General features: G+C 40.6%; 1 protein-coding gene across 2 annotated transcripts in view; it reads left to right on the top strand.

Annotated features, from left to right (window-relative positions):
• The window catches only part of BANP (BTG3 associated nuclear protein), a 262,099-nt gene that overhangs the window by 127,318 nt on the left and 121,193 nt on the right, over positions 1 to 13,588 (top strand). For both annotated transcript variants that reach the window (XM_054049419.1, XM_054049420.1), the window contains one exon: positions 4,878 to 5,045. In XM_054049419.1, the coding sequence (XP_053905394.1) occupies positions 4,878 to 5,045 (168 nt within the window). The remainder of the gene's footprint in view (positions 1 to 4,877; positions 5,046 to 13,588) is intronic.

Raw genomic sequence — 13,588 nt, 5'->3', positions numbered from 1 at the left:
CACAATTCTGCTCCTCCCAGAATCACAACCTGGGCTCGCTTGTGGACGCATTTCTCCTCCCCTGGATGGAACATCTGCTGTAAGCGTTCCCACTTGTACAAAAGGTCCTGCTCAAGATCTGCAGAGACAGGGTGATCATAATGGTGGCGCTGGCGTGGCCTCACCGACACAGACACACCACGCTCCTGGAGCTGTCAGTGGACATCCCAATCATACTGCCACAGGTCCCATCCCATACTGCCACTGATCACTCAAGACCATGGTTGGCTTCATCACCCCAACCTCCAGTCCCTTCATCTCACAGCCTGAAAGCTTCATGGCTAAACCCCATGGAATTCATGTGCTCTGAGCCTGTTAGGGAGGTCTTGCTTGGTAGCAGGAAGTCCTCCACTAGGGCCATCTACCTGTCCAAGTGGAAAAGATTTACAATCTGGTGTGCTCAGGGCTGCACATCTCCAATGCAGGCGCCCATACCGCTCATCTGGGACTACCTACTGTACTTGAAACAGCAAGGTCCATCATCCGTCAAGGTGCACTTGGCAGCCATTTCTGCCTTCCATCTGGGAGCAGCTGGGCATTCTGTCTTTGCCAACCCCATGGTTGGGCATTTCCTGAAAGGTCTGGAAAGGCTGTACCCGCAGGTTAGACAACCGGTCCCAGCGTGGGACCTCAACCTGGTCCTTTCCAGACTAATGGGACCCCCATTTGAACCCCTGGCGACTTGCTTCTATACCTATCATGGAAGGTGGCCTTCTTAGTCGCCCATGTGACTGTCTGTCCATACCATTTGTAGGGCTTCCATTACCATATTATTTAGGTAGGAATTGCATGATCTAACTGCACACATGTGCATGCATGGTTCTGAAAATCTGAGCCCAAAATTTGTTCTCTCTCCCTAGTTTAAAATCTGCTTCTTGCCTCCTCACCCCTGTTTAGCTTATGAGTGCAGTGGTTTACAAAATTCTCTCATTTGTGAGCTATTTCACTCTAAACAGCTGTCCTCATCTTTTTCCAGTGTTTCAGTATTACTACCTGTTACACTGGTGATATAGTGAAATGTATCCATTATCTGTTTGTAACAGGGAGAGGCCTCCTTTCCCTATTCTTCCTCAACATGGCAAATTCTGAGGCTTCCTTAATGTACAGCCCCAGTACGCAACATCTGTTTCCATATGCTCTTGGCATGCAAGCACTGACTCCCCTAGCATGAGCAGCTTGCTGCAGCTCTGATCACCATGTCTCCAACAGCTTATATTGTTTGATTCCTGTTTGTATAGAGTGACAGTTAGCCTGAGATGTCCCATGAATTACTTTGTAAAACTTAAACCTTACCCTGCTGTATTATGCTGCCAATTCCAAATAGTGTATACCCTTCCCCTAACCCCAGAATCCACCTGCAATTTGTTGATTTACCTCTACTGGAGGCAGTGTGCGACCTGAAGAAGTGTTTAAATGTATTCATTAATGAAATTTGAACATATGGAAGAAGCATATATGTAAATCCAGGGTTACAAGAGTGATTGCCACAGTATAGTATGTGACAATATATCTTATCTGGAAAGCTTTGGCACATAGTGACAGCTGAGATGTACTCAGAGTGAAAACGCAACTGCTTTTACTGGATGTTATTGAAAAAAATTATGAACCTATTTCTGTGTATACAGCATATTAGTTTGTAGGGCAATAGATGACCCTCAGAAAAATGTGGTTTCAGTATATACAGTACAGAATGTGCTTTCATTTTGCTGACACCTACGGAAAGAAAATATTCTACAGCAACAGATAGTTTCAGTCAATTTTCTGCCTCCTTTCTGAGACAAAATGTAGTAGTTGTAAAACAGTCTCGAAAAAGGATATTTGCTTGCTGTCAGTTGCCAGTGAGAACTTTTGGGGCTTGCCGTGCTTCTGTAATGGGCTCTTTGATGCCAATTCTTTCCTGACTTTAGTTCGCCTTTGTTCATTTTCTGGTTGCTCTTTAAACAAATATGCAGCTAATTTAGACCATCAATAAACAGAACCAGTGTTGTTAAAATGGTGATGACTTAATCCATATAATGAACCAAATAGATTATATATAAAAGGTGGTAAGATATGCATATGAATAAGTGAAATTCCTCAAGAACTTCCATTTATTTAAAAATTAAAAGAAAGCAGCAAACGTTATAATATTTACAGTCTTGTGAATCTAGAATTTTAGCCCTTTCAGCCCCAGTCTAGCAAAGCACTTAGACACAGGTTTAACTTTAACCACACAAGTAGTCCCCATGATTTCAGTGGGACTACACAAAAGCTTGAAGTTAAACACACGTTTATCAGGGTCTTAATGGAAGGCTTGATGATAAAACTAGCTGGTTGTTGAGAAGAGAGACAATTTGTGTCAAGAGAGGGGGCATAAGAAACAACTGTATATTAAAAATCAGAAATTTAGACTCAAAATAATGTTTTACATGTTGAGCCTATTAGAATAGGATATTCAGTTAAATATATTATTAGCAATCTTTCAATTAGCAAAGTCCTGTGAACAGGCCGACAAAATAAAAAGCACGAAGGAAGCCTAAAGAGAGCTTTATTGGTTTAACAAAAACGGTTGTCTTTCCATTCTAGGAATTCAGGGTGACCTCAGAGTCAGCTGAGATTAATTGGAAACTCAGTACTGTGTTGCTGGGCATATTGATTGGTTTAGTTGAGAAGCATCCAACTCAATTTTCGATCAGAAATTGGACTAAGTAGTAGCTGTGGGTTTTGTAACATGACTCTTTCATCATTAAGGTAGTTAGATGGGATTTAATTGCAATATTGCCAAACCCAAAAGTTTAATCATGACTCAGACCCTCAGAATCAACATTTTAAAGAATAATATACATATTTTTTTGCCTTATAGTTTTTGAAACTTTAGGTTTATTCTTTCAAGCTTTTTCCCTTCAAGTGTGAGGGCTAGAAACTTCTTCTTCTTTTTTTTTTTTTTTTTTAAATGAGATTACCGTATAATCAGCTGATTTCAGGCAACTGGGGCTTTAAGAAAAACACCAAATATTGCAAGATTTGCAATAGATTCATGAGAATTGGCAATGCAGTATTGGGAACTTGTGAAAATGCTGATAATGCCTTCTGTATTTCTTTCCCATTATTTTTAACCATACTGTCCTGGAAACTGAAACCATTCCTGTTACAGTTGAAACACAACCCTATGTTTGGTGCTTGCTTCTTCTGTTTCTCTTGAAACTAGGCCCATGTTTACTGCAAAGCTTGTGAACCTGGACTGAGTTTGCAGCAAAACCAAATCAATGAGCTTCACTGGAAAATCTTTATGCAGCTTAACTCACAGGATCCTTTTATTTTTACACAGTGGATGGGGAAACCAAAATAATCTGTTGAAACGGCTATGTTAGGAAAGTGTAGAAAAGCTTCCTTAGAATGACCTGACTTGATAGCACTAGGAATACCTTCAAAAGGTCACTTCCTTCATCTTGCAATTTACAGTTTGGTGATTTTGAAGACTCAGCAGACATGCTCTAGAACAGTGGTTTTCAAACTTTTTTCCTCGTGACCCAGTTGAAGAAAATTGTTGGTTCCCGTGACCCAACATAATTATATCTTTTGACTAGAGTTTTCATAAAATCATAATATTGCAGTACATTCCAGCTTAACCCACTTTACATAACTAACACTAGACACTAGCCTTAGTAAGCTTATGGTAAGGAGTGTGGGAGGTGGCCCAGGGTAGGGCAGAGGGTAGGGTGAGGGCTCTGTCTGGGGGTGAGGCCTGTGAGGTGGGGCTGGGGATGAGGGGTTCAGGATGCAGGAAGGGGCTAAGGGCTGGGGCAGAGGGTTGGGATGTGGGGGAGGTGAGGGCTCTGGCTGGGGGGCGGGCTCTGGGGTGGGGCCAGGGATGAGTTTGAGGTGCAGGCAGGCTGCCCCAGGGTTGGGGCCAGAAGACTTCCCCCCGCCCCCGCTCCCCAGCCCTCTCCCTGCCAGAAGCAGCTAGCTCTGGGGTAGCGGCCTCTCTCTCTCCCTGCCAGCAGGCAGCACTGAGCTCTCTTCCCCTGCCCGCAGGAGCACGGAGTTCCGGGGAAAGGGGCCTTCTCTCCTGGCCGGCAGCAGCGAGCTCCGGGGCCAGGGGAGAGGCCCGCAGGAGCCCTGCAAGCCCCAGCTTGCTTCCCTCCCCAGTTCCCACCCACCCCCTACCTCTGTTCTCTCCAGTCCCTGCTGTGCGGCCCTTTAGAGCTGCTGCGCAGCAACAATCGTTATAATTTGAATTAGCAAGTTACCCAGTGTCTAACATTCCATGACCCAGTATTGGCTTGCGACCTGTACTTTGAAAAACACTGCTTTAGAAGGCCATTAAAAAAAACCCCCCAAAACCCCACTTTAGTTTATATATCAATCCTGTTAGAGAATTAGTCCTGGCATCTAGTCACCATTAGTTTTCTAGAAATTGTGACTGTAGGGGCGATTTAAATATAGTTTTGTCCATATTTGGCCAAGGAGCAACTCATTGATCAAATTTTCAGTACTGTGCATCTCAAACTTGATGGTGCCATTTCCACAAATGCACATGCAAATTGGGAAATTGCATCTATTGGTGGCCAGTTAAATACACAACTGATCATTTGCACACATTCAGTTACTTGATTTGTGTGTGGTAATTTGTGTGATGGTTGCTGTAATTGCACACAACTGCAGTTTTGATAATCTCTGCCATTTCATGTTCCTTGCGGTGACTTTGGGCACTTATCAACAGATGCTATTTCGTACAATGCCTTCATCTCCTTGAATGTGTGAGAGTCCTTGCAGCCCCATGTAGATAAGTGCATTTCATACAGAATATGGATTTATATTCTGTCCTATCCTTTTGTGTTTTTTCCCCCTCTTTCTAGGTCACCTTTTCTATAAATTTGGAATTACAGAGTCCGACTGGTACCGGATCAAGCAGAGCATAGACTCCAAATGCCGGACAGCTTGGCGGCGAAAACAGCGAGGCCAGAGTCTTGCAGTGAAAAGTTTTTCCAGGCGAACGCCTTCCTCTTCATCTTATAGTGGCTCAGGTAAAAGAAACATTGGAGAAATGGAAATTTACCCTCAACATTTCATTTGTCTTTCAAAATACTTGAAAACAAAATTAGCTTCTATTAATCTACATTTACCACAGGCTCATATGTAGACACTACAAATTGCAGTATCTTTATGTAGCTATAATGTACTATCTATACTTGAATATAAACTGAGAAAGAGATGATGAAATTTCAAGTGATCATTTTGGAATAAGACTGTGGCTTGTTGCAGCTTTTCTTGCAAGTAGAGTTTAATGTTGACAAACAGATGCGTGTGTGTGTATATGTGTGTGTTTCTGGCATGAGATGGAGGAAGGGAAGCCATCCACCAAACCATCAATAAATATGTTCTTGTTTTGAAATGAAAATTGTAACTGATTTCAGGAGGTAAGAAACATAATAGTTTCAATTGGTTATATACTTATGTCTCAACTCCTTTCTGCAATAATATTCTGGTTTGATTGCCCCTTCCCCAACCACAAACAAAAATGTTGGTTGTTTAAATACAAAATCCTCATATACTAATAATTTATGTACAAGTTCATGCCATTATGTAGTATACCCACTACGTGGTAACCAGATTGTTAAGCTTTTTCAGTAGAGGGGCTGTATATTTATCTGTGATTAAGATTCATAATAAAAATAAAAGAAAAATGAATCTTGTTAAAAAAGTCTTTTTCACAGTATGTTCATACAGTTTATTAGGACGTGTTCAATTTTGTTCACAAAATATTTACCAGCTATCCTTAAAAATCTAGTAGGCAGTGTGTTTCCACATAGATATAGGAATGAACAATAATAAAATGAAAAATGTTGACCTAGGAAATATTCTCATGGGACATTTTTGGCTCATGCTTATATTAAAAGCAGTATTGTGGGGTGTTTGTACATCATATATTAAATGCAGCATTTTGGAGGTGAGCCCAAAGAAGAGGAAGTAAATTTGCTTGCCTCCATGAAGTTTTTGGTTGCATGTTAACACTAACCGCTGTATCTTATGCAAAAATGTCAAAATCTGCTTTCAATGGACATTTTATATACTGAAACTTGAAATAATTTCCAGAATTCTCAGATTAAAACAACTAATTAGCATAATGATTACCATAAACTATATTTATTGATGGGATTTTATTTTGAAGCTCTCTTTGCAATCTGTTTTCTTTATACAAAATGCAATAGTTGTAGACCTTATAGCCACATTACCATGTACATATTGACCAGTGTTGGAGTTCATTATGGAAAGCTATTAATCATTAATCTGCTGGGTGAAAAAAGGACCAACAGTGAGATGTAAAGTCCACAGATGCAGGTCGAGGGCATTTATATTAACTATATTAACTCAAGAGGCAGTAGTCTCCTATCTAAACAAAAACTGCATTCTCTCTCTGTCTCTTTCTGTTATAGTCTTTAAAAATGTCTTTTTATCCCGAATGTGATAAAGTTCTACTGAAACATCTGCACATTTAGCTTTCAGGGAAATGAGACTCTCTTTGCCAGTGGTGGGACACAGACAGTAATAGTAGCCTCCATTTTTGATAAATGTGGATAAAATGTTCCATGGATTTCATGGTTTCTGTGTCTTACGTTTTCCTCAGAAAATGGTTGATCCTACTTCCTGGGAGTGTTTGAGGTGCTGCATGAATCCACCAGGTACCTTCACATCCAGGAACTATGAAAACACTGTTAAGAAAAAGTAGCAAACTCTGGTCAGGCTCCGCTGCTGCTCTGAAAATATTTATGGCATCCCAAGAACAAGTGGGAGCAGTAGTATTTCACCTGAAGCTTCTCCAGCAGCGATTTGAAAAGAGTGGAAGAGGTATAAAGAGAGCAGGAAGGAAGGGATAAGAGGCAGGATGAGAGTATAGGGAAAAGGAAGAGGAGAAAGATTTTTTTTTTTTTAATTGATTCATGCAGTGTTTGGAGGGGTGGGGGGAGGAGATAACTTTTGGATGACAGAGTTGTAATTCCATCTCAGTGTTCAGGTAAATACATGAACCACTTAGGCTTTGCTTTTGTGGTTTGACATCCCTGGAACCTCTCGGTTGAATTACAGGTCCATAATTCATAGGCATCTGTTACTTATTATATACACTGTATAATGGATGTGGCAAAATTCCCATTGCCAGCTAGTAGGGAAAATAAGTCATATTTTACAGCTCTGAAGTAATCTAAGGTCTGTATTTCACAGTTATGACAACATAGCTGTCAAATATGGCTTTTTAAAGTGTTACATATGAACCCAGACAACTTTTTATGGTAGCATTTGCTTCAGGGAGCAATTTAAGGTGAGCCTTGAATGGTCTGAAATTCAGCTACTTGAGAAACTCTCTCTTTCCCTATTTTTTGTCCAGGCTGTTAAGATAAGCTTGAGTGTTCCTTTAGTCAGGTCTTAGGATACAACACTATGAGATAGATTGCAGGGTCATCTCAATACATGTCCTTCCCTCACCTATGGAACTCTCTCATCCTGCTTGTTAGCTGGAGTTGATATATTACTGCTTTTAATGTCATACTAAGGTGCACCTGCGTAGACAGATATTTAGTTTAGAATTTTGTTCTGGGCTGGTCAATGAATGTTGCCATTGGGCAACAATAACAGTAATGACTGGACTGTCTAGTGTAGATGCTTCTGTTTGATTTAATTAAATTGTAGATACTGTTAGTGACTAAGTACAATGAGTGATCTATAAAAATAAGTATATAATGTGTATTTTAATTAAACATCATCTACCTTTCGAGTAAAATATGGTAGCTGCTTCACATGGTAGAGGAAGACTATGACTTAGATAAAAAATACATCTCAGGATTAGTCTGCCATCAAAAACCATTCAGTTTTCTTTCTGTGTTCACTGTGATGTCATCAAAACATTCTGAAGAGTGTGTGGCCTTATAGCTCAGTTTCTTGTGGAGTATTACAGTGATTAGCAGGAGTTGTAATCTTTGCACAGTCGTCAATAATAGTAATTATTATTTTCAATGCACACTTTTGTGCGCTCAAATAAGTAAAAAAGAGAGTCTAAATTTGACAGGATATGATAAGTGAGGGTCATAAACAGACCAGGAAAGTGGGGTGGGAGAGGAAGGACAAAGTTTACAGTAATATCTCAAAGTTAATCAATAAGGCATGGTCATATCTACATAGTTTCTTTAAACTAGTTTCTCTATGTTTCTTTTAATGCTTCATAGGCTTCATAAGACAAGGTGGGTGAGGTAATACCTCTTATTGGACCAGCTTCTGTTGATGAGAGAGACAAGCATTCAAGCTTACACGGAGCTCTTCTTCAAGTCTGGAAAACGTAGAGGGTCACAGTTGTCTTGTAAATATTTGAGGCAGGCAGCGATGCTGTCATTGTGAGGGATGTTGGTATATCGGGAAGTGACATATATGGTGGTGAGGATGGTGTTCTGAGGGAGATAGTTAACATTGTGGAGTTTGCGGAAGAAATCAGTTGTGTCCTGGAGGAAGCTGGCCCTTTGTGTAGTGAGTGGTTTGAGAATGGGTTCTATGAGTGCTGACATTTCTTCAGTGAGAGTGCCGTGGCCAGTTATGATGGGTCTGCCTGGGTTCCCTGGTTGAAGGACCTTGGAGTGGATTTGTGGGGGACGAGTTTGTAGAGTGTTTCTTGGAGGTGTTTGGGGAAAGATTTGATGATATCCTTAAATTCCTGGATAAATTGTGGTGTGGGGTCTTCTTTGATTTCCATATACTAGGTGATGTCAGCAAGTTGTCAGTTGGCCTCATTAATGTAGTCGTCATGGTTGAGCACTATGATGGCACCCCCTTTGTCTGTTGGTTTGATCACTACCTGGTGGTTAGATTTCAGGGACTGTATAGCTGTCCCCTTGGCTTCATGGCAGAACAGAGCTTTTAGGATAGATGTGTGACGGGTTGGATCACAGAAACCCCCCTGGGAGCTGTCACCTGATGTGCAAGGACTACCCCTGCTCCTGTCTTCCCTGCCAGCTCAGAACTCCAGCACCCTGTCTTGCTGAGCCAGACACTCCCGTCTGCTCCAGCAAAGACCCAGGGTCTGAATTACTTGCCCCAAAGCTGCAAGTTTACCTGAAAACAGCTCACAGAAGTGTGCTTGTCTTTAGCACTCAGATGCCCAAATCCCAATGGGGTCTAAACCCAAATAAATTCATTTTACCCTGTATAAAGCTTATGCAGGGTAAACTCATAAATTGTTCGCCCTCTATAACACTGATAGAGAGATATGCACCGTTGTTTGCTCCCCCAGGTATTAATACATACTCTGAGTTAATTAATAAGTAAAAGTGATTTTATTAAATACAGAAAGTAGGATTTAAGTGGTTCCAAGTAGTAACAGACAGAACAAAGTAAAATCTATGTCTAATCAAACTAAATACAGATAATCTCATCCTTAGAGATGCTTCAGTAAGTTTTTTCCTCAGACTGGACACCTTCCAGGCCTGGGCACAATTCTTTCCCCTGGTACAGCTCTTGTTCCAGCTGAGATGGTAGCTAGGGGATTCTTCATGATGGCTCTTCTCCTCTCTTTGTTCTGTTCCACCCCTTTATATATCTTTTGCATAAGGCGGGAACCCTTTGTCCCTCTGGGTTTCCACCCCCCCCTCACTGGAAAAGCACCAGGTTAAAGATGAATTCCAGTTCAGGTGACATGATCATATGTCACTGCAAGATTTCATTACTCACTTGCCAGCACACACACATACAGGAAGACTAACAGGTAAGCACAGCCATTTGCAGACAATGGTCCTGGTTAATGGGAGTCATCAAGATTCCAAACCACCATTAATGGGCCACTCTTTGCATGATTACAATAGGCCCTCAGAGTTATATTCTATATTTCTAGTTTTAGATATAAGAGTGGTAGATTTATACAAATAGGATGATCACACTCAGTAGCTTATAAGCTTTGTAATGATACCTTACAAGAGACCTTTTGCATGAAGCATATCCCAGTTACATTATATTCACTTATCATATTTTTATAAAACCATATAGACTGCACAACGTCACAGGATGTAAATGAGGTGAGAGGTGGCTTGGTTGAATAGGTTTAGGAAGCTTGTCTCCTGCATAGGTGGCAGCACATAGGAAGGTCTACAGTATAGTAAAATAATATATTGAACACTGCCATTACGGTATTTAACAGTGAAATTATTCTACTGCAGAAATCATAGTTGAACAGTAGCATGGACATCCAATAAGTGGATGTTATTCTTGACTAAATTTTCCCTTTAATATGTGTTTAGAGTCCAAGATACTTTTTATCTTCCAGCCACAAATCAGTTTCCCATGATGCATACAGAAGACAAGAATGTTCGAGGTATGTACGATGGCCTTTGGTATGGAAAACACATTTTTTTAATACCTGTTTGTTTTGTAGATCCCATTCAGCTCTGAAATACAGCTAACTGCCATCCACTCCAAACTTGGTAGTACTCCAGTCCGTAGTGCAGGATAGCAGTTTAAATCAAATGCATAATTCAACCAATAAATAAAAATAATATTCCAGCCATGTTTTTCTTGTTGTGGACTGGAATGTTGTAGAGTCTGATCTGTCAAGGTTAGCTGTTCATACGGTTCCAAATATTTTTAACATTTTAAGCCTGAATAGCTTATCTCTGTTGTTGACGATGATAACTAGCAAACCAGCTGTATAAAAAGTCTTTTAGCTAGTGGATTTCTGGATAGGAAGAACTGAACTTCAAGAATCTCAGTGAATAACATATGTGTTTTAAAAATAAATAGTTTTTAACTGAGAATATCACTGATATATTTCTTTGCACAATACAAGGCATGTGTTGACGATTGATTTGGGTGCACTTCTACCACAGCACATTTTAAAATTAGTTTTAGAATTTTACATATGCTTTTGGCATCTTTTGGTGTCCCTAGCCTCTGTTGCAAGAAGCTGGGAATGGGTGACGGGATAGATCACTTGATGATTACCTGTTTTGTTCATTCCCTCTGAAGAACCTGGCATTGGCCACTGTCAAAAGACAGGATACTGGGCTAGATGGACCTTTGGTCTGACCCAGTATGGCCGTTCTTATGTTCTTAATTAACTAAATTGAATGAGTTTGCTAAAATGTAGTCAGCTTAAAAGCCACTGTCAATTTATTAAGGGCTAGACCTTTGCTCCTAGCCCCGAGCGTGGGGTTGTGTGTAACTGTGCTGCCCTAGGCGAAACTCTCGGGCAGAACTGTGACTCCCTCATTATTTCCATGAGCTTCCAGTTTACTTTGGCTCCCCCCAGTCCATATCTCTCCTCCATCCCTTTTCCATTCACTTGTTTGCATAGGGAGGAGGGGACTAGTAGCCCTACTCACCTTATCTATCTCCCTGTGCCTGGAGCAGCCATCTGAGCAGGCTGCGCAGTTAGGAGGGTGAGCCTTACAACCCCTTACTCCCCATACATCTGCGTTAGGCTGGGCCACAATGTGGCCTGAAGGCTTTAAAAGCTGAAACATCCCAAAACTGTTATCTGGGGAGAAATATTCTGCAAAGTCTGAATATTTATTTTATTTTTATTTATTTTATTTTAAAATCCACCACTCTGTTCCCCGAGTCCCACATCTCCATTTCAGTGTGATCACGCCAGAGCACGGCATGTACACTGCCTGCCTGATCTGCTCCTTTTTCTCTGTGGGAGCAGCCGTCTAACAAAACACTGCATTTTATTCAGAGGAGAATATAATGAACTGGGCACACAGCAGCGGCACCCTAGTGCAAGTCCCTCGAGGGCTGGGTGTAACCAACCTGGTGTCCTGGAGGAAATAAACTATACAGCGAGTTCATGTAGTACTCTAGGATGGGGAGCAATATTACGTTTACCAAATAATGAGGGACAAATTGAAAGACATTTTCTAAGCTTGTAAGAAAGCATTGCAGATAATGGAGAGTGGAAAAACTTTATTGACCCTTTCACCAGGTTCAAGGTGATAAAATAACTGTACTGGGCTATCTTGATTATCACTTCAAAAGTTTTTTTTTTTTTTTCTCTTACTTAATTGATCAGAGTTGGTAAGACAACTCCCACCTGTTCATGCTCTCTGTATGTGTCTATATATATCTCTTCAATATATGTTTCACTCTATATGCATCCGAAGAAGTGGGCTGTAGTCCAGGAAAGCTTATGCTCTAATAAATTTGTTAGTCTCTAAGGTGCCACAAGTACTCCTGTTCTTTTTGCGTATACAGACTAACACGGCTGCTACTCTGAAACCTGTTGTTTTATAGCTCTGTTTAAACTCATTGGCTGCCAGATAGTTAATTCTTCTTAATATCCCCATTGGGAAGTGTTAGTGGGTATTTCTGTATTCTTTTGAAAATGTATTTTCTTTCATATTATTTCTGTCAACTGATATGTGAAGTGGACGCACAGTGTCAGTTTGTCTGCATTGCACCCCAGCTGTTCTGAAAACATCATTTAGAAGCTTAAAAATATTTGTGAGGGTTTGGGAGGGAGAGGGGGTGTGTGCATGAGGGTTTACTATAGTCTCTGTATTAGCTGTTTTCCTGAGTTTTAGGTTAGTTTTTTTCTCCTCCTGAGTTTATTGATGAACCCGAATCTTTATTTGAATATAGTGAATGAAAGGCACTAATGAGGAAAAAGATCTAACGTAGAGCTGAATTACATACTGGTAATTAGCATGCAGTGATGATTTTAATCACATATCTCTGAGGGCTGATTAATCTCAGAATAGCTTTCAATTATAAATCCCAGTGTCTGTGTTTCAGTCAGGGGATGCTTATTAGTACTTTTTTTAAGTGCTGTAAAACAATGACGTTCTCTTCTGTATGGGACATTTGCTTGCCCTTGTTCGAAACTCGGCAAGTACAAAGTAATAGTTTAATACTTTTATATTTGGGAATGGTAAATATCTAACACGTCTCACCATCATTTAAACCAATATGTTCTATTAGTCCTGGCATTTCTTTTAAGAACACAGAAAGAGCTGTTCTATAATAGCTTTTGATGAAAATGCAGGCTCTAATTAATTTGTACTTTGATAATAACCAACCGTGTGGAAGAGAGCTTAATACATGACTGGGTTAAAATGCTTAACTAGCTTCTTTTTGGTGGAAATGTGTGGTGGATGTGTTGAACTGCAACCATCCATGTTGATGTGGGTAGTGCTGCTGAATGGCATACTCTGAGGAGGGAGACAAGGATTATACTGAGCGTGTAATTGTAGGGGAACTGGATACATGGCTCAGAGGATTAGTAATGGGATCTAACATCTTTTATCTCTAGGTTGCTGGTCTGTCTGTAGTTCTGGTTTGTAGTAACCAAAGCTGTTACCATCTGATAGCTGTTCAGTATATGATTTGAAATTAATCTGATGTCAATCTAGTTCCCAGCAGAGAGGTACAAAACTCGCCACTATTGCCCTCCTTGTTGGCAGTCCCAGCAGACTGGCTAAGGACTGGGGTAACCATGAAGACTGAACTGTTGGTGGGAATGTGGAAAAGCTTGCATGGTCACTGCCCTGCAGCATGTCCTATTCTGTGAGCCAGGCAATGACTTCAATCTCCAGAGCGT

Source organism: Malaclemys terrapin, chromosome 14, assembly GCF_027887155.1.
Source record: "Malaclemys terrapin pileata isolate rMalTer1 chromosome 14, rMalTer1.hap1, whole genome shotgun sequence".
In the NCBI taxonomy this organism is placed as follows: Eukaryota; Metazoa; Chordata; order Testudines; family Emydidae; genus Malaclemys; species Malaclemys terrapin.
This window is presented reverse-complemented; position numbering and strand designations above follow the sequence as displayed.